This window comes from Chaetomium strumarium (genome assembly GCF_033439665.1).
Source record: "Chaetomium strumarium strain CBS 333.67 chromosome Unknown B0T15scaffold_6, whole genome shotgun sequence".
Classification (NCBI taxonomy): Eukaryota; Fungi; Ascomycota; class Sordariomycetes; order Sordariales; family Chaetomiaceae; genus Chaetomium; species Chaetomium strumarium.
The window spans coordinates 197,860-223,488 of record NW_026944434.1 but is presented as its reverse complement, the minus strand read 5'-3'; the positions used below and the strand labels follow the sequence as shown (position 1 = coordinate 223,488).

Genomic DNA, 25,629 nt, shown 5'->3' with positions numbered 1-25,629 from the left:
AAGTACAACACACAAACAGCCCAGGTAGTAGTAGTACAGGTTACTACTACTCTACAACCCAGTATGCGAGTCCTCCACGCCGATCAACCCCTGGTCCAACAAAACCTTGGCCACCGGGTAGACCGCACGGGCAAAGTTGCTCCGTCTCTCGAGCACGTATCGCGGCGTGATGTGGTCAAAGCCCGGCACCTTGTGGTGCCAGCGGTCCGGCGTGAAGGCATGCAGCAGATAGGTGTGCGACCAGTCCCGCTCCCACTCGGGGAACCGCTCCGGGTGGTCCCAGCGGTCGGCAAACGCCTCGTCGTGGGACGGAAGGTCAAGTTTTACGTCGGTAGTAGCACTAGTATCGTTGGGAGGTAAGTTGGAGGGGGCGTCGCCGTGGACGGCAAACAGCGCGTCGGTATCCTCGTCCTTCCAGCTCCCCGGCGCGAAGGCGTCTTGCTCCATGATCAGCATCTCGCCCGGCTCCCGCACCAGCCGCTGGCCGACCCGGGTGATGACCTCGTTGGAGTGGGTCGTCCAGCCGCCCGTGTAGGCGACGTGCATCTGCTCCATCCACAGCCTGGCCAGCTTCCCGCCGCGGGCCGTCATGAAGGTGCCGCTGTTGATCTGGCCGCCCAGCTGCCGGCCGGCGATGGCTCGGAAGCCGCTCTCGCGGAGCGGCCGGATATTGCGGAGCGGGTGGACGTCGAAGTCGATGTAGACGCCGCCGAGCTCGTACAGGGCCTTGACGCGCACAAAGTCGGACTTGTGTTCGATGTTTTGCAGTTCCACCCCGTTGCCGGCGTGCGTCGGCACGTCGACCTCGTGCACCGTCAGGTTGAAGAACGTGAAGATGTAGTGGTTCCACTTGCCGGCCGTTCCGTTGCGGGCGCGGGCGACCGAGCGGCTGTCGGCTGCGACATTCGTATGGAGGTAGATGGCTTGCGGACGCCAGTAGTGCCACGCCGCATAGATGGAGAGAAAATGACTGAACTCGAAGTTGAAGTCGTGGCTGGTGTTCTTAAGGATGTAGACGAAGTGGACCTGGTTTGGTATCACGTCGTCGTCGGGGGCGCGGTTGGTGCAAGCGGGCGGTGGTGGACTCAAGTCCAACCGGGTTCTCGGGTCTCCGAGGTTGGACAGCTGCGTCTTCGCATTGTAGAGGTAGGAGAAGCATAAGAGGACGAGACCGACGAATAGACCAGTCGCTAGAGCCGTCAGTGACCTTCCTTGAGTAAACATCGGCATAGCGGCAGATGCCGTGGGATCCTGAGTTGGCAAGACTCGGCAGGACGATAATAACGGATGATGACGGGAGGGAGACAGGGTATCCTCAACACGCCAGGCTAATAAAAGACAGGCAACACAGGCAACACAGGCAAGACTAAGGATTTCTGTCCGGCTGGCCAGATCCGGCACGTAAGCATAAGCCCTGGGTGGGATCGGGCTGTGGGATTGTGGGATTGGCGGGACTGCGGGATGTCGGCAACGAAGGCCCGTACCGGCAGGACCTCCTATTGGTGCATGGCCTTCTAGAGCGCTTTCCCCCCTAGCTCATGTGTGGAAATGCACTCTTGGAGATGTGCTCCTCTCATGGGGTAGCCTGCCCTGGTTCACAAAAGAACCAACAGCTTCTTGGCAGCGTTGGGTACCCCGACGATCACACGTGGGGGCCGGATTGCCAACGAGCGAGGTCTTGACTGAGCCTCACTTTTATTATGGGGGGAAGGGGAATGTTGAGCACCTTGTTCGGGGTACTGCGCCCGCTTCCTCTCTGGCCTTCGCTTTTGTCCAGGGGTGGCGGCCCGCCGCGGCCCAGCCCAGTCGGAAAGACTTCATCCTGTGAATTTAACCAGTCTGCCAAGCGGATAGTTACCTACTGTAGTGTAGGTGTGCTTGATCGTCTTGATTAGTGCCCGTTAACTAACGTCACCTACATAGATCCGGGCCGTGCATGGATCCGGGCCAGGCAATTCGGCTAATTTAGGGGCACCATAACACCATGCCCACCATCACCAACATGATCACAACTGGGTCAAAAAATTGAAGCTATTCACAAGCCGACGACAGTGCCATGGCCAGAAAACAATGGGGGTCTGGAAAACACATGCAAATCCACCTACTTGAACACATCTGGGCCCATTTTGTAGTCCTTCCAAACACCCTTCGCAAAGCCCACTACCCCTCTTAATGCTATACGACGTTCCTTTTCCCTGGCTTCCACGGCTTCCTTAGCCTACCTTTCACTTATGCGAGCCCGGATGTCTTCCACAGTCAGTACCCGGGCCTCACCAAAGTGCTTCCTCGAGGACTTTTTCCGGCTCTCGAACCTCTTTTTCACTACTTCCTGGGTCAGGGCCCTGAGTTTGGTATTGTCAGCTTGCATAGTTAGGAAGTAGTCTTTATCCAGGACAGCCTGGCTCTCTTGGGGGTATCACAAATCTGGAACAGTTCCTCCACAACCTGGTTGATGTTTGTAGCCATGTCGCCAGTCACCGGGAGCTCGACTCGACGACCCTGTTGATCAGTAATACTGACCATCGCTGGGGTCTTCGGCCGGTCAGAGGTCCTGGGTCTGGGTGCCGTTGCGGGTGCCGTTGCGGGTGCCATTGCGGATGCCGATGTAGGTGCCGGTGCCAGTGCCAGTGCCGTTATAGGTGCCTCGGCTGGCCTATGCCGGGCTAGGACCTTCTCTGGGTTGTAAGGTAGTAACCCAGCTCCTCTCCATGCCTCCGGAATGTTCCGGAAAATGCAAGCCCGGGCCTTCTCATAATACCGGAGGAACTGGTGGTTATCTACCTTGACAGCTCCGAACAATGCCCCTTCAGTAACTAACTTACGGTAAGCCTAAGCCAACGGCCCGAAGACCCCGACATCAAGAGGTTGTAATTCATGTGTCGAGTGTGCTGGTAAGCAAAGTGGTATGATGTTGTGCTCCTCGCAGTATTCCACGAACTGGGGTGAAACATGGCTTGCATGGCCGTCAAGAATGAGGAGCCGGTATTTACCATGTGTTCGGGGTGCCGTATACTTGTCGAAGTGTCGGATCCATTCTAGAGCAATGTTGCAATCGGTCCAGCCGTTCTCACTAACCCGGATAACAAACTGGGGGTCGAGGTCCTTGGGAATCCACGCTTGTTGAATGCGTTTGCCCTGGAAGATGACGAAGGGTGGAAGGACGTAATTGTTGGCCGAGATGCATTCGATAATAGAGACCCATTCGCGGTTACCGGGTTGAACGACGGTCGGCTCTAATGAATCCCTCGGAACAATGACTTTGTGGTTGTCCCCAATGCCTTTTATACACCCCTTTTCATCCATGTTGTAGGTGTCGTCGTCAGCGATGTTATAAGCCAACTTGATAGTTTGATATAGCTCGAACCAATGTTGTAACGTGTTGTGATCGACAGCATCCTTCCTAGCTTGGTCCAATGCCCGGGACCTTCGAGCTTTCAATTCCGGGTGCCGGTTCAGGAAGTTGTAGATCCACCGTTCACCCAAAGGCTGGATGTCTCCCTTAGCCAGCAACAACTGGGCTGCAAGATGTTCTAGTGCCGAGATTGACATTGGCCAGCCCCAGGCATCCAACTGGTAAATGGAATTAACAATGGATTGTTCCTCCTGTGGTGTCAACCGCTGCAAGTGCTGGGCTGCGGCCCGGTGGTTCTGCCGTCGACCGGCATACCGTTCCTGGAGGGTGGTTCGTGGTATGTCAAAGGTGTGGGCCGCGTTTCGAACGCTGGGGACCTCCCCGGCTCGCAGGGCTTCAATAGCAGACTGGATGCGTTCTTCCTGGCTGTAGGTACGCTTGCGTGGTGGCTTCTTGAGTGTGGGCTTGGGAGGTTTGGGTTTGGATTGAATGGGGGCCATGGTTGATGCGGTTGGCTGACTGCGTTGACTGCATTCATGATACGGTTAGTTGACTGCATGTGATGCGGTCGGTTGAGTACGTACCATGCAGTCGGTTGACTGCGTCGATTGCAGTGGTGATGTGGTATGTTGACTGCGTTGGTGATGCCGTACGTTGACTGGTATGTGGAAAAGGTTAGCTATTGTCAGAGGAGTTCAAAAACAGTTCAAACCATGGATTCGTTGGAAAATGCGGTCAAACAGCCTGTTTGATGAAGTTGTTCGTGATGTTCATTGTGGCTGACAGTCGAAATGAATGCAGGCCAGGACCCTGGCCCGGATCCATGCACGGCCCGGATCCATGCACGGCCCGGATCCATGCACGGCCCGGATCCATGCAGGTGACGTTACGGATACTACTAGTAGTACGGATATATGTACGGTGCACCCCAACCCCTGGTTCTTCGATGATGCCTGTGGCCAGGGTCAGGTCACGCTCGGTCAATGAATGAAGGACTCTGCAGTTTTCTATCCATCTTCCCGAACGACCTGTTTTCCTACGGAAGAAGAAAGGGACGTTAAAAGAAAACGGCAGCCCGGAGCACCTGTGCATTTTCCACACTCGGATCCTCTGGCGTTTCCTTTCGTTCATTCTGCCCTTACAACTATTTTGCTGAAGTACTAGTATGTACTAGTACATTACATCTGTGACTTTACACCCCTGAAAGTTCCTTAGCGCCCGACTTGAAGATCTTGGTCAATCGCAAGATCTGAATCCAGCATCAAAACAGCCACTTTCTTTTTCTGCGGGGAAGAAGTATAAATGAAATCAAGATTTTAGACTATTGCGAGATGCACCATGATCCGGCTCTGAATCAAATCTTTCAGTGATTCAGCACAATATTATTGCGAAGTCGGAGACCAGCCCCCCTATCGCCAGTTCCGCGCAAAAAAGAAAAAGAAATGTCAAGGGTTGGTTCATCTGAACCACGCCCTGTTCGGCCGTCGTAAGGTCCCACCATAGCGCCTATACTGTGGAATTCTTCCCTTAGATACGTTGCCTTGTATGCACACCGGCGGCTCAGCGGCTCTACACCCAATCGAGTCCACGGTCGACACCAGGCTTCGGTGTCAGGACTGTCAGCCACTGGCACTCTGACTTCCTTCGCCCCCAACTCATCTTGTCAGGGCCGGTAACACTGTGTGACACTGTGGCAACGCATCCCGTCATGATTACGGAGGAAGCTCGAATGCCATGGGCTCCAGTGGGATAAATACCTACCAACTCCGGGTGCCCCGGGGGACGGGGGGACGGTAGGAGTAGTAGTAAGTGTTGACCGCCAGCCAGCTTATCCCTCGCTCGCTTGACTGCACGCCGTAACCGTATCGCCCTTCGTGACCCTCTAACTTTCCTCTCTATATCCCATGGCAACATTTACCGGACGATCGGGCACGTTGCTCGGCCCGTTGACAGCGACATGGACCATGCCCAAGAGCTGCAGCGTCCACGTCGTGAACTGCGCAACGTGCAGCGAAGGCTTTCGGGGGCAGCAATGCGTCACGAGGGATGGGAGCGTGCAAGCGTCAGACCACACCACGTGCTGGCCCCCGGCAGCGACTAGAGTGCCGGCACCACAACCTCCATTCATCGGCTGGGGTTTCTACTCGCCGGGCATGGCCTGCCCGGCGGGCTACACGACCGCTTGCACGGCGCAGTACGGAGGTCGGTCCGAGTGGGACGTCGAGTTCACGTTGGTCCCTGGCGAGACGGCGATAGGGTGCTGTCCAGAGTAAGTCATCTCTACAGTAGTCGATGAATACATTAGGGGGGTGGGTTGTCTAATCCGTTCAGGGGGTTCCAGTGTACCAACCGAAACGGCAATACGTGCATCGCCGTCGCATCCACCGGCACCCCAATCTCCGTGGCCACGGGCATGTGCTCCGGCTCCTCCGGCCTCGCCAGCGTCAGCCAAGCTGTGTTTGCCGACGTTATCACCGTTACAACGACAACGACTGCGACGGACGCCACGGGTACCGCAGTGGTGCAGACAATAACTCGCGAGATGGTCCTTCTGGCGCCAATGTTCCAACTCAATCATCAGTCGTCCGACCTGGTACCGGCCACCACGAGGCCGTCGTCCACAACATTGTCGACCGCACCGTCGGGGTTCCCATCATCCTCAGCGCCAATACCGCCCGGTAGTGGTACCGATTCGGAAACTGCGTCATCAACTTCGGTGCCAGCATCATCTGGAAATGCGCAGAGCGGGCTATCCACTGCGGCCACGATCGGTGTGGGCGTGGGTGCGGCGCTGGGAGGGATTTTACTCACAGCGGTCGTAGGATACATGTGGTTCAAGCGGAGAAGAGAGGTTGCAAGACCTCCGCCAGAGGTACCGGGCTGGGAGAGCAACGGCAAACCCCACCCAGTGTATGTATATGGCCCACAGCACTGGGTGACGCCCGAAATGGACGCGGCGCCGGCGCATAAGGGGGGCCCGACCGAGTTGCCGAGTTAGCCACTACGGTATAAGGAACTCTGATAAAAGGGCGGGTTAGCTCGTTGGATATAATCTCAGCTTCTTGGCGATGAGGAGCCCCTTGAGAGGCGGGGCCCTGCCATAGATACTAATACAATACGATACCCCTTTCAAGCTTTATGTATCTGGCTAGAGCGTGTAGCGACCCCCTGCGCCTGGTGAACCTCTAACCATGCGAGGATGGGGGTTCAAATAACACGATGTTGCAAGTACGGTCGGTATGTTAGCCACCATTGATTCCCACCCTAATATACAGACTTACCATTCCTCTGATGGATGAGCAAACCCCAACCCCGTAATAAGGAAATAAAAATAAAGACGACTCGGAGCAGATTCGAATCGTCATACCGTTCCACTCCCGCTTGGAAGAGCGTCCCGTGCAGCTACCCTTCCCCCTCGCATCGGCGGATCGGCCTCGTGTTGTTCCCGGTCCTGTTGTATCCACCGTCTGATTGACCTTGCTACATTGAAGGAAATTACGAACATTATCAAGACGTAGAAGGATGAAACTACTACATAGAACTCTGTCCTTTATTGCGAAGACAGCCAGTAGTTGATAATCGTGGAGGGCTCAGGCCAATCAAAGCCGGTATCCACGTATCTGGCCAACGCCTCGAGTGCTGCGGGTCTGCTCTTGTCACATAGACTGCGGACGTCCTAATCATCGTTCTGGTGTGTTAGTGATGATTTCAAGGCTAAGGCGTGCTTGGGAGGAGAACGTTGCTTGCCTCTGATTCTTGCTGCATACATAGTTGCATAAAGGCGAGGAGGTTGGCGACGTCAGCTTGTTGATTGGCTTGTCGCGAGCTGGAGAACGAGGAGATGCTGAACAGGCCGAAGACGAGCGACAGGATGGATGATGGCGTATCCCCCGATCAATGCATCCAGGATCTCATTGGGGGAGATGAACTTTAAGCGATGAACGAGTTGTCGGGGCATGTTGCCTCCGGGAACACGTCGCGCACTATGAGTTGACCAAAATCGTAGCAGGTATGTGGATGTAAGTAGTACGTTTAAGAAAGAAGCCATGGTGGCGCTGTATGCCCTTTATCTACGAGTACCGCGTTAGCGCCGTAGCACCCTTCAGTTCAGCTTCCTCCGTTCCAAGTTTCGGGCTTGCTGTAACCTCGCCACTCTGCCAATCGGAGCGACCAACCTAGACTACTAACTTACTACACAGTAGAAGGTTCATGCAGATGCCCAATAGCGGGTCCCTAGAGTCGCCGGTTTCATGCGGCTAGCATGTGGTGGGGTGGGATTGTGTAACAGGCTCGTGTTTTCCAGGGACAGCAAGGCTGAGAAGGATCGGACCGATGATGGGGGTGGATTGGTAAGATGTAAGAGGCAACGCAAGGTTGGAAATTACTTGCAGACGTTCCGTCCTCTACGACAGATTAAAATCCATGGACGCCCACCCCAAGCTGTGGTTGAAGATGTCGGTGGCCCCGTCAAAAGCCCCGGCGAGCAACTCATCCAGCCAGCCGGTCTCGTATGTCGGCGACGAGAAGAAGGTAATGCCCGGAAAGTCCCACTCGAAGACAAACTGTTCCGGCACGAAGGACTCAAGCTCGGTCTGCGTCTCGTCCGAAGAAGGAGGAGGCCACCCCGCTTCCTGCCCGCTCTCCCTCCTCGTCTGCCGAGCAATACCGCCGCTACCGCAGTCCGGTGCGACGTGGCCTTGTTGAGACTCAACGGCGGGCGCGCCCCTGTGGTGACTCCCCCGCCTCGTGGCGTGGCTGAACTTGTCGATGCTGACTCGCACCAGATGCAGGTACAGACCACCCGTGTTGTTGCGTGCCTCGTCCTTGAGCCCGCCGCCGGCTTTGCTGAGCTCGTCCACCAGCACCCGGCCCTTTTCAACTAACGCTGCGTTGGCCGATCCGTCAGCGTGCCCGCCACCCTCCCCTTGCACGTCGTCGTCGTCGTCGGGCAGCAGGATGGACAGTTTCAGGAGCAGCAGGTAGCAGAAGGCGTTCTTGGCCCACACAAAGTCCATGGCGTAGCGGATGCTGCGCAGGTAGACGCGCGGTTCCTCGAGGACGATGTCGAGGTGCTGCCGCAGCGACCGCTTGGCCATGCACAGGATGGTGCGCTGCGTGGCCGACATGGCGCTCACGTTCTCGATGCCGGCGGCCTTGAGCGCGCAGCACATGGCCATGCTGTCGGCCCAGCACCGCTGCACGGCCAGGTTCGGCGCCAGCCAGGGCATCTCGCTCTTGTGCTTCTCGTAGATGCGCGTCCAGTCGTCGAACCACACGTTGATGTCGATCTCGGCGTCGCGGACCATCTCCATGATCTCGTCGTCGTCCCGCTCCGCCGGTGGATGGCTGCGCCCGTACTGGGATAGGGCCGAGTGGATCTTGGCCCGGATCGAGTTGAGCTCTACTTGCGAGAAGAGATGCAGGTCGATGCCGGTCGAATAGGGGCTGCCGAGCAGGATGCGACACCGTCGAGCGGCGCCCAGAAACCGGAAGCCCGGGGGACCGCCGGCGTCGACGTGCAGGATCTGACCCAGCATCAGGAGGTGCAGCCACGTTCGCGTCTTCCGCATCAAGGTCGCGCTGTCCTCGTCTCCCTCCTTCTCAGCGGAACAACCGGTACTAGTCGTTTGCCCCAGAGACGGGTGCGCGAACTCAATGCCCACCTTGGGGTCAGTAGAGCTAGTACTGACGCAGCGAGCGCTGAGCACGCCGTATGCCTCTGGCAGACCCATCTCAAGCGCCATGCGGGTAGCTACGGCCACGAGCAGCGACCGCTCGGGCGCATAGCAGGCCCTGACGAGGAGGGCCTGCACAGTCTCGAGGCCGGCCTGGATCCCGCCCCGGCACGGCGCCGCAGCGATGGCAACATTCAGCATCCGCTGGGTGTGTACTCCCAGGAGGCGGCTCTGGTGCGACTCGGACCCCGTGAGCACGCGGCAGCCGACCCAGCAGATGGTGCTGAACAGCAGCGTGCTGCGGCCCCGGACGCTCTCCAGCGTGTCGAAGAGCGGATCGAAAACGGGCACGTACCGGTCGCAGCCGGAGAAGAAGCTGTGGAAATACGACTCGGCCGCTTCTAGCGTGATCAGGCCTGCGCTGATGGGGTCGAGGTCCGGGATCGTCGGTGGAGTGGCGGCCTCGAAGTGCGCTCTGCTCCGCTTTTTCAGCGACCCTGTCGTCGATCCCATCGTCGAGGTGCCTGTAGTAGTATGGAGAGGGACTCCCTGGCTTAGTCGTGCACTAGTACTTTCCAGGACTGTAACCGTAGCACCACCAACCACACCGGGGGATCCATCGCTCGACGGGCTACGGTGGATGGAGGGGAATGTCCGTGGCAGAAGGGCAGAGGCCACTGGCGGCTGTGGGCTGAAATGCACGGCGGCATCTTCAAGCTGCAGCCCCGACCAGCTACGAGGACTGGGCAAGGAATTCGAGATCGATGGTGTGTTTAGCTGTGCCTTCAGCGACTCGACTTCTTTCTCCAAGGCCTCCATCTTTCTGCTCAGGGGTGTTGGGTTAGCATGTTAGTATGTTCTCGAACAAACAATGTGACGGTGGTAGTAGTAAGGGGTTCTCACGCTTCGTAGGGGTCCTTTGGGCGCTCGACAAACTCGCATACCTTACGCAGGGAGCGACAGCTTGTGAACGAAAGAAATTCCAGTCAGAGCCGGCTCTCTTGTGGCCTCTCTCCCCCAGAATACGGCCCAAGGATCAGAACTGGAGAAGCAGCGTACCGAGAACATGGCCGCAGTCCATCACATCTCACCTGCGCAAGATCCGCGTCAGTAAAACTACCTACCTAGGTGGGTACTAGTGCAATCTTGTTGTGACATCGGCTTGGCTCACCTACTTTGGAGACTCGACATGAACCGCAGGCTTTCTTGATGGCGATAAGAACCCCACGGTTAGTAATGAAACTGCGCCGTCATCTACCCGGATAGCTCCGGTGGAAGTTGCTTGATGTGAAGTACTAGAGAGTACCAGTATTGACATACCGGAATCCGCTTTTTGCGAGCCGGAGCGGACGCCTGTAAGGCCTCGTCCTGGACCGCATCCGACATTGGTGATGGTAGCTGGCGCAGTTGACGAGTTCGCCTGGAATTAGTATATGGTTGCACCTGCCTAGGATGTCGCGGACTAAGAGCTCGAGCTAGGTGGTTTGGGGTCGGTTGCCATTTCCCGCGCTCCCTAGCCCCGAGACCACGTGGACACCGGCTGCAGCGAGATGCATCATTCGGCGGAGGAACGACCGGAGTGCTGGGTTAGGGGACATATATATGGAAATCCTCCACATTCTTACCCCGCACGCCGAGGCGTGACTGCTGGGTACCTACATACGAATCCCGTATCGTAGCACCGGCATTCGTGGGATTTGCTCGGGCCGTTCTAGACACTAGTGATCGCTCGCTGGGATCAGGGCCGGGGCTGGTGGATCCGTTGATCGGACGTCCGGGGACAGTCAATTAGGTACAGAGAAGTAGTAGAAGAGGATGGAGAAAAGGCAGGCATGATGATTGAAGGCCGAATGATTAGAAAAGGCGTTCCAGCCTTCGGTTTCCTTCGATTTCCTTTTTTTTATTTTTGTTTTCTTTTTTTTTTAATCCAAACCATCATCATCTTCACAACCTCTCCCGGAACTGGCTCCCTCTTTGCGATTCGCCGGGATAGAGTAGAGACGGCAGGCCCGAGGAGGCAGCTTCAGGTCAAAGGTCAACCCAGACACGCCAAGGAGAACCATAGCATAGACAGGGCGACCACATCTTTGGATCCGATGGTGCTTTCCCTCCCAAGTAGAATGAGAGGCTCCCTCGCCTTGCTACTGTGCATTGCAACATGTCTTCCCTCAGAGCTGCCCATCTCACGCATCGCAACAGAAAATGTTCCACGGTTTCCCTCGCTCGGCCGCAAGGACAAAGGTCTGACTCGACCGCTCCGATTCTGCTCAGAAAGCCGTTCAGCCTCGCCATTCCGGTTCGGAGTTGTGCCAAGATACAGGCTTCTTTTCGTTTCAACTTATCGTAGAGATCGCGAGTGTGCTTGCCAGGAAGTGCTACGTCCAGAGCCTTTGAGAATTTGCCTACGCCTTCCGGGAGAGCTCTCCCCTGTCGTTGTTTGGTCAATGCCAGCCTGATCGCGGTGGACTTGGCTTGGGGCATTTGGAGGTTGGGCATCTGTCCTTGCCTCGTTGTCCTTTGCGCTGCCGCCTTGGCCTCTAATCCCAACGCAAAGTTGGCCTCCGCTGGGATCCACAAGAAGTCGACCGAGTTCCCTCTTTCTTGGTGCTGTCTAGCCAACTCGTAGATTTGTCGTATGGTGCCTTGGCCAGACTGTTGTCGCGGTTGCCTAATTGCTGCTAGCGCTGACTGGTTCCTGGTGATGATGGTGATGTGTCTATGGCAGGCGTTGGCCGAAATCCTCTCTAAGGCCATTGCGATGGCTGCTAGTTCTGCTGTGTACGGGTTCTGCTCCTCCCTCGTGCCAAGGGTTACAGCAAATCTTGTCACGGTCTCGCTGGTCCTGTTGAAGAGAGTGTCTCGTGCGATGCCACCAACACCGACAATGCCTTTCTTCACGGAGGAGCTGGTTGCAATCACGATGCCTATGGCTCCGTTGGCCATCTCGGTCGCCTTCTCTCGGTCAGCTTCAATCATCGGCTGTAGGCGAGGTGCCCAGGGAGCGATGGCGTATTCCTGGATTGTTTCTATCCGTTCGGTTTTTATTCCTTCTACCGCACGGGCGATCTTCTGAAGCGGGGAAACGAATCGTGCTGTTGTCCGGATTTTCTTCCAGGCTAGGGGATAAGTCCCAGGCAATGTGTGGATGTTGATCCATAGTCTGGCTGCCGCCCGAGCGTGTCGTTCTCGTACGGGGAGAATGCTCGCTTCCGCCTCTGCCACGACCGTCGCCACTGTCCGAAAGGCTCCTGTGATTGCCAGGGCCCCGATCTTCTGCGCCCTATTCAGCCAGCTCAGTGCCTTTTCGCCGCAGGCATGCATCCAGACACTGGCGGCGTAGTCCATGACAGGGGCTACTATCGCGATAAACAGTTGTCTCGCTGTCCGCGGGGAAAGCATCTTCAGTCTCTTCAGGGCTAGAGCGGCTGCGAGACCCTTAGCTGCCGTCCTGGCAATGTGCTGCTTGTAGCGGAGTTCGCAGTCCATGATAACCCCCAGGATCTTTGCACTTCCCTTCGGTTTGACCGTGTCCCCTTTGACTATGAACGGCGTTTCTGAAGATCGCTCTTTGTTCCTCGTGAAGTGTACGATGGCTGTCTTTTCGCCCTCGAACTAGGCGCCGCTTCGTCTTTCCCAATTCAGGGCTCTTGTCTATAATAGCTTGGATGCCTACGCGGTTCGCCTCTGCTGATGGGCCTACAACCCAGGCCGTGTAGTCGTCAATAAAGGCGATTGAGCCTCCGTTCGCGTTGATTCTGTGCTGTACTAGATCCGCGTTGAAGAAGAGGAACAGTATCGGGGACAGCGGCGATCCTTGTGGCAAGCCCGCTTGGGGCAGCTCTTGCCGTTCAGACGTGAACCCGTTTACCACAATGGTTGCCGTGCGCTTAAAGCAGAAGGCATCGATCCATCTGACCAGGAATTCTGGTATGCCTCTTGCCCTGAGCCTCTGGAGCAGTCTGTCCTTGAAGACCCCGTTGTATGCACCTTTCACATCGAAGCTGATCAGGCTGAGCACTTTCCTGGCTCTCCATGCTTTGTAGATTTGTTCTTGGAGTAGCAGGAGAGCCTGCTCAGTGGAGCGTCTTTTCTTTGGCGGACGGGGTCTCGTTTGGCACAGGGAAGTGTCACGGGATCACCTGACCTCTGGTCATGTGCCTCTGCTCCAGTATTTAAGGTCTGGTCGCACGCACACTGCTGTCATCTAGATCTTGCTCTCTCTCTGTCGCAATATCAATCTTGTATGTGCGAGCTGACCTGACCGGTGCCCGTCACATCAAGCCCGATAAGGTAAGCTATAATTGGCTTGCCGAAACCGGCCTGCGATTGCAAGTTACAGGTCCTCGGAAATCGTTCGCAATTCGCATCCCACCACGATCGTTCCCAGACACCAAGCTACAGGTTATTTTACCCACAAAAACAGCAACGACGTACCTAATAAACGGCAGTCACAGTAGTCCCGGGCCATTATCTAGGGTTGTTACGTCGACTTTCTCTAGAACCCTACACCAGTACGCCTCATCGCTTTCGGCTTTTGCAATAAGCACTCATAGTATGCAACACCTTTTTCAACTCCAACCATTAATTTAAGATGGCGGAACCATCCGAGAAGGACTCCAACTCCCTCAATTGGGACGAGGACTAGCCCGACCCCGATGTCGACTCGAGCACCGAGATCACGCGTCGTAACGAAGCTTCTCTAATTGCATCTATCGATCGCAACGCCTAGAACCAACAAGAAGCGACATATACAGCACACGACGACATCCCCGCGAGCCTCTACGACAAGGCACAGGACCATTAAGACAAGCTCACCAAAGCGGAGCGCCAGTTGCTCCTCACGGATGGCCGCCACCGGACGTAGTGCGCACCAATATTCAGCGTACAACGGACGGCAGGCTTAGCACGCCAGTAGAGCTGTATACCAAGATCAAGGACTCTCTCGAAAACGGCCAGTTCAAGACTGTCATCACCGATGACGAGGCCTGCCTGATCGCGCACGCATTCTACAGTCGAGACGACTATTCTCTGTCGAGGGCTATTATAGCGATCTACGCTATCCCGGGGTTCGGATACGCACTCAGCCTAGTATCACGCCGCCTCGGACTGGACATTACTGTCTTCAAAGCTTGCGGGGAACGCTCGCTCGAGGTTGAATACAGCAGCTTCATTTCCCCCGAACCGCCAGCTACCACTTCGGAGGCACCACAGGGTCAGCCTAACCAGGGACAATCTTCCCGCGAGCTTCTCGACGCTCTAACCTCGACCTAAGAGCAGTACCGACTTGGCAATCTGTCCGAGGACGAGAAGGGAGTTTGCCGCGCACAGGCCGAGGTGATACGCCGCGAGGCCTGGGCTGTGTACGAAACAAGGCTCGCCTGCAAGGACGCGGAGCTACCGTAGCCGCCGCACCCCAAGCCAGCTGGGCCCCCGCCTCCATATATACAAACTACGTTGGACCGGCACCCCGGTATGGTGTGGCCCAACCCCAACCCGGTCCTACCTCTTTCCGGGTTCGAGGTCTTTCGGAACGACCTCGTAGCCGAGGACCCTAGGCTGAGCTTCCGGGACGTGCTGGCGAGGTGGGAAGCGCTGACGGACCAGCAGTGGGCGCTATACGAGGTCCGGGCCTGGGAGGCGATCAAGGCGTTGCGACCGCCGCAACCGCTCCGCTCGGCGCGTGTGAAACGGTCGACCAATATTTGTGTCTGGTCACCGGGTGGGACTTCTTTTAATGAAAGGTAAGGTATGTACAATACACGATCGTAGACACAGATTGCCGCTAACTTATCTACAAGGGCGCCCTCGAGCCCTGCGCTAAGACGCTTTCTTATCCAAGATATTTTTTCCTCACCGGCACAACCCCGTCCCAGTAATCAACCATATTGCCACTGTTATGTCAGCACCGTGTCAACCGATCATCAAAAAAATGGCATAATCGAAATTGACCCGGTGGTTCGTTGCGATGGCTGCATTGTGCCGCGTGACAAGGCCCCGTGCGTGGATGCAGAAGCCGCACTAATTAATCTTCGTCGGCGCCGCAGGACGCGTGCGCCTCGTGCCAGACACGGTCGAGCTCGTCGAGCTTGCTCGTCAGCCACAGGCGCGTGTGGGTCACGACGCGTCTAAAGTGTGCGCTCATGAACTCGTGCCACCGAGTCTGCCACTTGGACGCCGTCCACAGGCTCGGGTTCGGCCCGGCAAACATCGGATCGTAGTCGCATACGACCAGCCTGACCGTGTGCTGTACCGAGCCCAGCAGCGCCAGGCACGTGTCGGCCGGCGTGATGGTGTGATGGCGTACGAGTGCGACCAGGGCGGCCACATGGCCGCGAACATGGACACCTCCTCGGGGCGCGCCTGCCCGAGCGAGAAGCGGTACTCGGGCGTGTCGATGATGGTCGACGCGGGCTGCCCGAGGCCACCGTCTAGCGACGCCGTCATATAGCGCCCGATGGTGTTGAGCTCGAGGATGTGCTCCGTGATAAAACAAAAAGGAGAAAGGAAGAAAGACGAGCGGGAAGATCTCGGAGTATTTCTCCAGGGATACTAAATCATCCTCGTCACTGACGGAGGGTCTAGTTCTATTCTTTTCAACCACCTAATGCTATCTTGAATCCAAGTGGCAGTTCCCGCTGCCAGCCTGCCAGATGTCCAACCAAAAATGGGCAATGAATCATTACCGCTCCAGAGTCTAGACGGCAGGAGCATTCTCAAAGGCGTGGCCCAGGAATCCCAGCAGGGCGCCGCGCATCCTTTGCGACTGAGCGTTGGGGATGATCTCGAGCTCGCAGTAGTCGCCAACATCAGCCGGCAGGGGCATTGGGGCGTTGGGCGCGGCGGGGGGCGGGGGCACAACCATGTTGGTGAAGTGGACGAGGACGAGGAAGTCCCAGTCAAACAGGGCCACGTAGGGGGTGCGGTGGTTGATGGCGTACGAGGCGGCTTGCTTGATCAGTATCCAGGCGTCGCCGTCAAACTGCGACTCTTTACCGCTGACGTGGTTCAGGGCGGCGGTGGTGGCGGTGGCGAGCTGCTGCGGGTTGGGCACGGTGTTGTACTTGATGGTGCTGCGGAACTCGTTGTCCTTGATGACGCCGCGCTTCTTGAACTCGACGACGGCAAAGGCCTTGTAGTTTGGATTGGCGGCCGTGGGCGCGCGAAAGTAGGTGATGTCGCTGCGGATCTTGTTCGCGGTGAGTTCGGACTGGCAGCGGATGACCACACCCTGGGCGGAACTGAGCGCCTGGTTGACCGGGTGGAGCAGATACAGGGCAGCTGAGCGGACCACGTCGCCTTCGCTGTTGTGGTAGGTGGCGTCCTCGCGGAAAGGGACCGTCTCGCGGTTTAGAATGTGGGTCGGGTCGGCGATGTTGGGGATGTTCGCAATGAGGGTCGTGCCGAGGGTGTGCCAGTTTTGCTGGGCGGCGATGGAGAAGTAGGGCGGGTCGGTATTCACGGTCGAATCGCCAGACATGCTAGCATGGACAGTGAGAGTGCCGTGGGGGTTGGGATAGTTTGGCAGCCGGTTGGTCGGGGCATTGGCAAATGCCTGGGACAGGGGCACGGGTTGGGCCATCTTGGCAGCTTGTCAAAAAAACTGACTCGATCTCGAGGGTAACGGCTTTGAGCAGGTAGGTAGGTATGACTGGAACAAGTGATGACAATGGAGACTTGAATATTCTATCCTGGAGAGGCAGGTGGAAGCTGCGGTATTATAGGTAACCAGCTCCAAGTAGCTGAAAGCCTGAAACTCGGACAGACCGTCAGACTAGCCCCAAGTCTACATGTACACACACATCGCCATCAACTGCCAAGGCCAGCGAGCATTAGACCGAGTAGGCCGTGTAGGCCGAGTATTCGGCCTGCTACTTGGTTGGTTGTATGCCCAGACCTACAACCAACCAAGTAACGATGCTCGAGACGCTCACGCTTACGGCTCAAAATAATTACTATTTCCAGACGTTGTAGGACGCCACGTATTAGTGAGAGCCGTAGTGGGAGGCTGGGAGCTAGGCTGGCGCAGGCGGTGTTGTGGTCGGTGCTGACGCTGTACAAAGTACATAGGTGTCTTGACGGCACGTCAAGATGATTTCGTGCCGTCGAGTCCTCGCGTAAGTTGCAGTGTTGTGGTGTTGCGGCGTTGCGGCGTTGCAGCGTTACAACATCTTCTTTAGCCTCTTTGCATGGCGCTCACTGCAGCCAACGACTCTGGCAATGGCACGTGGCTGCTCTCCCGCATCCAACATAAGACGGGCAATAGCCCGCTGGTCTTGGTTGAGGTAACGCGTCATGGCGCGCGCGCGCGCAAGCGGGCAGGCGGGCAGGCAGGTAAAAGAGTGGGTGATAGCGACGGAACCATCAAAATATATCACCAGTTATTTGGGAGGCTTCAAGTACGAGCCGAATACGGGCAATTCGAATGGCATTGTTTGATACCTGTTGTCGAGGGCTAGGGCATGTGCAGCCAAAATTTGCATTGTTGAACCTAAGCGCAGAAAAAAAAAAAGGGGGGGGGGACAAGGTGATCGGACCTCACAGCAGTGTTACGGCGTTACGGCGCTGCAGCGTTGCAGCCGCGTATTGCGGCGTTGTGGTGTTGTGGCGTTGCGGCGTCGAGCCAATACGAGGCTCGAACTAGAAGACTTCGGACCAAAATACCCCAAGCCCTAAACGCTAAAGGGATTTTCAGACTCTGAGTAGTCATTTCCCCTGAGGCTAGCGGCTGGTTTGAAACCTCGAATCTGATTCTCCTGTAGGCTGTGAAGCTGTGGCCTCACTGGCCTGTAAGACTCAGAGGCGCAAAAAAGTGGACCGTGGCATGGCTGTTTGAACTTTGAACTCCCTCCCTACCTTATCTAAGATTTGTTTGCACGGAACACGAACAAAGCATTCTGATTCCTCATTCATGACGAACTCGGAACGACAACCAACGCCTTGATTATACAACTCGATCAAATCTAAATGTTTCTGGTCTCCTTCGCCAACCCAATCTTTTACTCTTGATTCCAGCCGGCCCATTCCAGCACTGGGCCCCGTTTTAACTTTTGGGTTTTACAACTGATTATCATCAAGCCTGCTGGTCGCACCATCGGCGTTCATCAAATTTTCATCATATTCCATCACCGTCATCACCTGCGGCCTGCTCCGGTCGCTCCCCCTACCCAACAAGACTACCTACTCGGCGTCTCTTTTTGTTTGCCAGTTTCCGCCTTTCAGGCTTTCAACGCCTACCATGCCCACGCCGCCCAGGACCATGTCACCGCAGCCGCTGACATGGACGCCGCCTGCGGACCCCGACAAGCCAGCCTGCCCCTACAGAGCGGGCTTCACCGTCAACATCAATACCCACGTCCCACCCGCCCCTTTTGGCTGCCGAAGCTACGGCACCGGGACACGCACTACCGTGGCCGGCCAGCCCCTGCGGTCCCTCACGCAGACCGAGCTCGTCCTAGCCAACCCTCCGCTGGGTACACTGGACCCGCCTAACCCGCTCTCTTACACCTTGTCCGTGACCGACGTGCTCGCCGCTGGCGACGGGCGTGGCGCCCAGGTCGTCGTCTGCACCGTCACGCCAAAGGTCTCGGCCAGTTCGGCCTCCAATCCGGCCCCCAGTCCCGCCCCCTTCCAGGCCGTGGCCAAGATATACGATCCGCTGTACTACTCCTTTCGCAACAGGGACGTGCCAAGCGTGCCCTGCGACGTCACCTTGCTTGCCGACCAGGACTACAGCTGCGAGGCGGCTGCGTACGAGCACCTGAAGGCCATCGGCCAGGCCGGGGCCTTTGCGCCCCGGTACTATGGCTCCTTCACTTTTACCGCCCGCGTCATGGTGAACAAGACGACGCCGCGGTTGCGCCAGGTGCGTCTCATCCTGATCGAGCACATCCAGGGACCGAGCATCCGCGACCTCTGTCGCGCACCGCGCCCCGCTGCGCCCGCCCCCGCAGCGGCGTTCAGCGAGGCATTCCGTCTGGAGGTGCTTGCAAGAGTCATGGAGGGCGATGCAAAGCTGCGCTGGCTGGGGATCATGCAGCGCGATGTGGCCGGGCGCAACGTCCTTCTGCAATGGCCTCCCGGCCTGCAGACGGCAGCGCAGCGCACCACGCTGCCACGGGTCGTGCTGATCGACTACAACGTTTCAGTCGTCTACGCGAGGACAATACGCAAGATCGGACCCTATGATGGCATGAAGCTCCCGCCAAACCCCATGGAACTGTACTGGACCAACGCGCTGCAGGAGTTTTGGGGTTGGATCCCGGTCGAGTGGGAAACTAATCCCAAGCTGCGCCAGCAATGGTTGAGCAAGCGCTTCGGAGGCAAGAATATGACTAGTTTTGCCCCCCTCACGGAAAAGCTAGAGTTTGCGAAATAGGTAAAAGCCTACAAGGAATGGGTGAAAACCTACACGTAAGGGAAAGGTGATAACCTGCCACTGGTGGTGGGTATGCGGAAGGCTGCGAGATCCAGCAGATATTAGACGATTTTCTTGTTATACTATACATGCGGTTGCTGGGCGACCTTGTTCTTACAACCTGAACCTCAGCGTATTGCATTTTCCTTTACCCATGACACAGCGTATAAGTAGTACGTACGTTCAAGTCAGAGCATGCTGTGAACACGACAGATTCTCGATGCCGCCACGCAACTCGATGGCAGTCTACCGACCGCAGACCCAACTCGGCCGCAGACGAGAAAGGCAACGAGACAGGCACGCTCGGTGACTGAAGGCAACCGAAACGTTTCAATGAGCTATTTGCAGCAATGGCTACGGCCCGAGTTGGCCGTCTTGGGAGCTCGGTTGTATCTATTTAAATCTAAAACCTGCATCGTCCGCTGGCCTTCTCCCCCCCTCGCCTCGCCGTGGTTGCGGCCATCCAAGGCGCCGTGCCCCTGCTTACGGGAGACACGAGGGCCTGGTGGCCTAATTTCATCCTCACCCTCCGACCTAGCCGTAGTCCCGCCGCCGCCTGATCCTCGGTACCTGGTATATATATATATGAGACCGCGCCCTGTTCTCGCCCTACCCTCAACTCCATCTGCACACTTCGCCATCCCACACTCTCCAACCAGCAAACCCGTCCCACCATAGCACATATCCATCTCCTTCCCGCCAGTTACCTAATCTCTTCCCAAATCAACCCTACCGACTCACTCTCAACATGCCGCCGCCCCCCGCCCCCCGCCAGGCCGCTCAGAGCCTTCCGGTTCGGCAGTCGGCCCCGCCCTCCGCCAGTACCGCTAGCAAGAAACCAGCACCACCAACGGCCAAGGCGGCACCACCACCGGCAGCGGCGCCCAAGGGAGCCGGCAGAAAGCGTCGCCCCTTCGTCAGGAAGACACTCGCGCTGCCGCCCAAGGTGCTCGACGCCAAGGTGGAGAAGGCCGCGCTCCCCGCCGGCTTGTTCGGTAAGGCGGCGAAGCGGTAAAGGGGGAAGCAGGTGTCTGGAGGGATTGGGGTGATGTTGATGTTCCCGGGCGGGAGGTTTGGGGACAGACGCCGCCATTGATATGGATGGGTGTTGGCACGTGTATGGGAACAGAAAGTGCTTCGCTGGATGCATCTATGTAAAGTACCGCGTCCCAGCAGAGCTGGGGATGAGAGGGAACGTCCCAAGGTGGGCATGCTGTTGCAGGACATGGCGGTGGAAAACCAAAATAATGGCAGGTCCATTACAGCCCTCAGCGCGTCCTGTTTCCATACATGATACAATGATGATTGGTGTGACGTATCGGCGTGATAGGCAATACCTAGTTGGCTAGGTACCTAGTTAGCAAGCCAGCACACTGGATCAGCATTGCAGCCCACATCACCGTCTCCTATTTTCAGTGCAGCGAATTATTCACCCGTCATCATCCTACAACCGACCCAATACGCCTTTGAATTCCGTGCCACAGCTCAGCCTACTCACCCACTACCCCGGAGTCAGCAAATATTTGCCCGGATCAAACCAGACCCGAGCTGCTCAGGGCCGAAATCAGCTCTCACCTCCACTGTGAAGGTGTGATGTTAAGGTTGGGGCCCCGGCATTTGTGTGGAGCAATGAAAAACTTGGCAGGTACAGCAGAGGTATGTAGTCAGACTTAGACCGCGAAGGGACGGACGAACCAATGCAAGTAATTGTGAGTTTGTGAAGTCAAATATGGTCGCCGGCTCGCCGCGCAGTCACCCCTTGGCCCTTGCTCACCCCTTAATACATCTGGCCCATCATTTGGCCCACAAACCCACAAAAACACCCCCCTTCCCAGCGCATAGCAATTATGAAGACAGGCTGCAGCAATGCAGCCAGCTGGGCATAAGATAACGCTCTCCTTTCCTATTATTACACAGTACCGGAGGTATTGGGGCTCGAAAATCGGGCTTCGTTCTTGTAGGACAATGCACTGGAGACACGGAGGCGTTTTCTTGACGGAATCTGTGGTCGCGATGTTGATGGGAGTCGAGAATGGTGTCTTGGGGGAAATTGAGAGAGGTTTGTTGGAGTCAGCCGACTGGGGTGGAAACTGAAATCGAATGGCTCAGTGTAAACTTGTCAAGCACTACTACCGTCTTATCTCACTCAATTCGCCAGATGCTAGACTGGGGAGGGCCCTGGTTGATTTACACTGCTAACTGTAGATGGGTTAGGGGCCCTATTTTCCTGTATTTGCCCCCCTTTTTTGCAGGGTAGCCGAACCAACTTGGCAAGCAGCTGTAAGCCACTAGAGCTACCGAATCCACTATGGAAATGAAGCTCTAACCAGGTATTACGATACGCGTGTCTAATATTTAGGTTGATACGCCATCTAGTTAGATTAGTAAACTTCCTTTTAATCTATTTTTATAGTAACTAGCAAGTAGAATAGGTACTCGAGCAGCTACAATGCCCTCAACTCCTATAAGGAACCCCCTCCCCTTCCCGGTGAACAAACATCAGGGGCCGCCTGCGTAGGCGGCCGGCATCGCAAACTTAGGAACTATCCGAGACGCCGAGAAGCGCTTCCGACACGATACCGAGATCTATAGTGCTTAGCAAGCGACGTCTTATCTCCAGCAGCTCGTTAGCCATGCAAGGAACTAGGAGATCCAGCAAATATCGGAGAAGGACTAGCAATACCTGAAACACCTGCGACTTACCGATCCTTGCGATAATAAAACCTATATTGAGCGGACTAAAGGCGGCCTTCTCTAAGACTTGTATCGCTAGGTCCTCGATAACCCTGACTTTTAGCGATAGTATAACTATCTAAAAAGCCGACTGCTTTAGATTAAGGGTAACCCTAGTAAAGAGAAGACTATATTACTATATAGTATTATTAATGAGCTGGCCTAAGATACTATTACCGATATATGCTATTATAACCTGGCCTATTTTTTCTACTAGGTTACCGACTCCTATATTAATAATATAACCGCTATGTTCTATAGCTTAATCTATTTGCTTCTCGACTAGTAGCTGTTTTTCTTCTCCTATATATAGAGCAAGTATAACTAGGTAGGCGAAACTTTCTTTTAAGATATAAATATATAGGATACTCTATTAAGAATCCTTGCTAATATCCTATAAGACCTAAGCCTATAAATAATCTACTTCTTTATTAATATACTTGATAAGTATATAATAGACCTGTTATAGCTTCTTGATTTAATCGCCTAGAAATTATCTAGATCTTTTCGAGTTAAGTGGGTTGTCTCGAGTTATAATTAGCTAGAAATCGAGAAGCGGTTAGAAATAGCGATAGAAAAAGCAAGGCTAAGTTTCGAACTAAACGCCTAATCTATTACTACCGCTATTAATATATATATCTACTATAAAGTCCTTTATTTATTATATTTAAAATAATACAATAGTAAGATAGAGTCTATTATATAAGACTATCTTTCTTCTAATATAAGCGGGACCTTTCTTTAGGTGGCCTTAGTCTGCTAAGTACTTATAGACTTAAACGTTCGGAGATAATATAGCCTTACGAAGTTATATATGTTTCCGCCTGGACTTAACTCTTTATATATATAGAGAATAGAATAGATTAGCTATTATAAGGATATAGAACTCCATAAGCAGATTCTTATAGTTACTACTATTGTTCGCCGGCTGGTTAGCCTTAACGAACTCACCTCTTTTATTAAAATGCCGGATAACGTTTCTAACGATCTAGGGTCCTTGGAAGAGATCGTTAAGCTTTGCGGTTTATTCCTAACCATTCGAGAATAAACCGTCTATTTCGTCTACCAATCTGCTAAGGACTTTCTCCTTAGTAAGGCTTTAGATAAAGCCTCTAATAAAGCTTCTTAAGAGGCTTTCGACTAGGTCTTTACTTCTAGGATAGAAAATATATATAACTCTGTTTTTTCTAGGTCACTCGATATAATATCTATAGTATTATTGTACGATATATATAGCTTAGGCGTACTAGGATTTTCGATCGACGACGTCTAAATGCTAGACCTAGACCTGCTTGCGATAGTATAGTACTTTTGCATCTACTAGGTTAACTACCTATATAACTTGGTTTCTAGTATAAGCATATACTAGGATAGTATTCTATAAGATTATCTATATATTCCTTAAGACGAAGTACCTTTACTAGCTCGAAGCTCTTAATCTACTCCAAGCTATACCAGAGGGTATTATAGCTATAAGGTAGCTTAAGAACCTACTGGTAAAGATAAGATTGCCCCTGCTCTAGAAACTTAGAATAATACGAAGATATAGGGATATAATGACAAGCGGCAGTTGGCAAACCTTGTTCGGGATATATATTGTTTTGCTCTATCTTATAGATGGATAATAGAGCAAGCTCTGCTTTAAGCATATATATTAGCCCTTATATTTACCCTAGCTGGTAGTTTGATAAAGGGGTATTTTAAGGTAGAAGAACTAGATTAGATTAAAACAAAGCCGGTTATAGAAGTAGATTAAAATATATGCCTATAGATATTAAAAGGCTATAGCAACTAGGTTTAGTCGGTTATATTCTTACCCGACGGCCAGTAGGTTACATCTAGTTTGGACCATAAGACCGTTAAGATCTAGGACGCTATATTAGGGTGTTATATATAGATATTAGAAGGCTATAATAGCTTAGTTCGGTCGGTTGTATTCTCGCCCGACGGCCAATAGGTTATATCCGGTTTAGTTGATAAGACCGTTAAGATCTAGGATACTATATCAAGGTGTTATATATAGACATTAGAAGGCTATAGCAACTGGGTTCGGTCGGTTATATTCTTGCCCGACAGCTAGTAGGTTATATCCGGTTCGGTTAATAAGACTGTTAAGATCTAGGATACTATATTAGGGCGCTATATATAGAGGATTAATATCAGTACCCTAATACGCCGTATATTATTTAACTAAACCGACTATTGTTATTTACTTACGGATATTGGACGAATTCAGATAGCAATAGTAGCGATCATTGAAATTTCAATTAAGCCGGACAACCTCGTAAGATATAGTTATAGCCTAGGACTAGATTAGTCCTAAATTACTTGCAATAGCTAATATATATTTTAGCTACTATTGGAAGTACAACTAGTATACTTTGCCATCCAAGGATAAATAATATCTATCGGATATATATTAGGATAGGTTCTTTTATTCGGCTTCTTATAAGATATATATATATATTCTCCTACTCCGCTATGCCTAGCTATTTACAAGGCGCGCCGGACCCTCTACTGCTATGTACAAAGGAAAAACCGTACCGTTTAGGCCGGGTGAAAACCTTCATCAAAAATAATAGGAAAGACATGGTTCCAGTGATACACGCTGCTGCAAGTAAAGAAAAAGGCCTTGGGAAGGCCTTGGGCCAACGGCTAGTAGGGTACTAGCCCGGCTAAGCCGTGGCCACGGGTATAGCTAGCCGGGCTCCCTAGCTTCCAGTTCGTCATCAAGGTTCCGAGCGAGCCTGTATTCCCCTAGCCGGCCCGAGTTCATCAGCCAACCCAGTACCTTCTTCAGAAGTCTTCGGTTCCGGTAGCCTAGGCCCTGTAAAACAAGGCTAAGATCCCGGTGGGTGCGTATTAGTTGCCTAGGCCAAGTTCTTGGTATAGGTGGTATAGAGCACCAAATTACGAGATGCTCCACTGTCTCTCGGGCTTCCCCGCATTCGCAATAGGGGGTAGGCTGGTTACGAGCCTTTTGTTTAAAAAGAAAGTCCCGTAGGCCTATAGCCTCCGTACGGGCCTGTACTAGTAGGGAGCTCTTGGCTTTTGTAAGGCCTTGGTGTTTCCGTAGGCCTTGGTTTGTGAAGAGGACTGTTGGTAGGCCTTCGTCGGCTAGCCTGGTTGGCTGTCCCTGGACCTGGGTTTTCCACCTGGCCTCCCAAGCTCTTAATAATGCCCAGTCATCCTGGGTCTTGGCCAATGGTGGGCCCAAGGCTTTAGCCTGGGCGTTCCATTCGGCCACTACAGCCGAGGCCTTTTCGACGTCTGTTGGCTTTCCTGGGCTCCGGGGCCGGCCCCGTAGCCTCCGGAACCTTCGTTGGAGCCTGTTGCAAGCCCCTTGGATGATTTCCTTTGGTGGGCGTCTCGGGGCCTCTGGGCCTAGCCCGGCCTGTAGGGTAGGCTCGTTGAGCCGGCCTTCGAAGTCGGCCAGCCTCTTGTTAAGGTAGAGG

At 54.2% G+C, this 25,629-nt stretch overlaps 9 protein-coding genes across 9 annotated transcripts; 4 read left to right on the top strand and 5 right to left on the bottom strand.

Annotated features, from left to right (window-relative positions):
- Positions 1–51: 51 nt before the first annotated feature.
- On the bottom strand, positions 52–1,516 carry B0T15DRAFT_568643 (uncharacterized protein; the record flags this gene model as incomplete). The annotated part of the gene is made up of 2 exons (XM_062870777.1): positions 1,208–1,516; positions 52–1,102 (listed from the first exon to the last, which is right to left on the bottom strand). Exons 1-2 carry the CDS (start codon positions 1,228–1,230, stop codon positions 52–54), a joined length of 1,074 nt encoding a protein of 357 aa, XP_062718657.1. The 5' UTR covers positions 1,231–1,516.
- A 3,610-nt stretch (positions 1,517–5,126) lies between these two features.
- B0T15DRAFT_258284 (uncharacterized protein) lies at positions 5,127–6,499 on the top strand. The gene is made up of 2 exons (XM_062863283.1): positions 5,127–5,621; positions 5,684–6,499. Exons 1-2 carry the CDS (start codon positions 5,257–5,259, stop codon positions 6,348–6,350), a joined length of 1,032 nt encoding a protein of 343 aa, XP_062718656.1. The 5' UTR covers positions 5,127–5,256; the 3' UTR covers positions 6,351–6,499.
- Positions 6,500–6,953: 454 nt separating this feature from the next.
- B0T15DRAFT_258200 (uncharacterized protein) lies at positions 6,954–7,638 on the bottom strand. The gene is made up of 3 exons (XM_062863282.1): positions 7,545–7,638; positions 7,100–7,422; positions 6,954–7,028 (listed from the first exon to the last, which is right to left on the bottom strand). The coding sequence occupies exon 2, from the start codon at positions 7,398–7,400 to the stop codon at positions 7,152–7,154; it is 249 nt and encodes an 82-aa protein (XP_062718655.1). The 5' UTR covers positions 7,401–7,422; positions 7,545–7,638; the 3' UTR covers positions 6,954–7,028; positions 7,100–7,151.
- Positions 7,639–10,256, bottom strand: B0T15DRAFT_258300 (uncharacterized protein). Its single transcript, XM_062863284.1, has 3 exons — positions 10,203–10,256; positions 9,931–10,118; positions 7,639–9,850 (listed from the first exon to the last, which is right to left on the bottom strand). The coding sequence occupies exon 3, from the start codon at positions 9,844–9,846 to the stop codon at positions 7,756–7,758; it is 2,091 nt and encodes a 696-aa protein (XP_062718654.1). The 5' UTR covers positions 9,847–9,850; positions 9,931–10,118; positions 10,203–10,256; the 3' UTR covers positions 7,639–7,755.
- Positions 10,257–12,899: 2,643 nt separating this feature from the next.
- B0T15DRAFT_495447 (uncharacterized protein) lies at positions 12,900–14,430 on the top strand (the record flags this gene model as incomplete). Its single annotated transcript, XM_062867099.1, has 3 exons — positions 12,900–12,954; positions 13,859–14,239; positions 14,300–14,430. 3 exons carry the CDS (start codon positions 12,900–12,902, stop codon positions 14,428–14,430), a joined length of 567 nt encoding a protein of 188 aa, XP_062718653.1.
- Positions 14,431–14,499: 69 nt separating this feature from the next.
- Positions 14,500–14,848, top strand: B0T15DRAFT_495446 (uncharacterized protein; the record flags this gene model as incomplete). The annotated part of the gene is made up of 2 exons (XM_062867098.1): positions 14,500–14,746; positions 14,826–14,848. The coding sequence occupies 2 exons, from the start codon at positions 14,500–14,502 to the stop codon at positions 14,846–14,848; spliced, it is 270 nt and encodes an 89-aa protein (XP_062718652.1).
- A 591-nt stretch (positions 14,849–15,439) lies between these two features.
- Positions 15,440–16,710, bottom strand: B0T15DRAFT_258170 (uncharacterized protein). Its single transcript, XM_062863281.1, has one exon. It carries the CDS (start codon positions 16,604–16,606, stop codon positions 15,722–15,724), a length of 885 nt encoding a protein of 294 aa, XP_062718651.1. The 5' UTR covers positions 16,607–16,710; the 3' UTR covers positions 15,440–15,721.
- Positions 16,711–18,155: 1,445 nt separating this feature from the next.
- Positions 18,156–19,499, top strand: B0T15DRAFT_258140 (uncharacterized protein). Its single transcript, XM_062863280.1, has one exon. It carries the CDS (start codon positions 18,263–18,265, stop codon positions 19,400–19,402), a length of 1,140 nt encoding a protein of 379 aa, XP_062718650.1. The 5' UTR covers positions 18,156–18,262; the 3' UTR covers positions 19,403–19,499.
- A 398-nt stretch (positions 19,500–19,897) lies between these two features.
- B0T15DRAFT_538443 (uncharacterized protein) lies at positions 19,898–20,880 on the bottom strand. The gene has a single exon (XM_062869683.1). The coding sequence runs from the start codon at positions 20,699–20,701 to the stop codon at positions 20,222–20,224; it is 480 nt and encodes a 159-aa protein (XP_062718649.1). The 5' UTR covers positions 20,702–20,880; the 3' UTR covers positions 19,898–20,221.
- Positions 20,881–25,629: the final 4,749 nt, after the last annotated feature.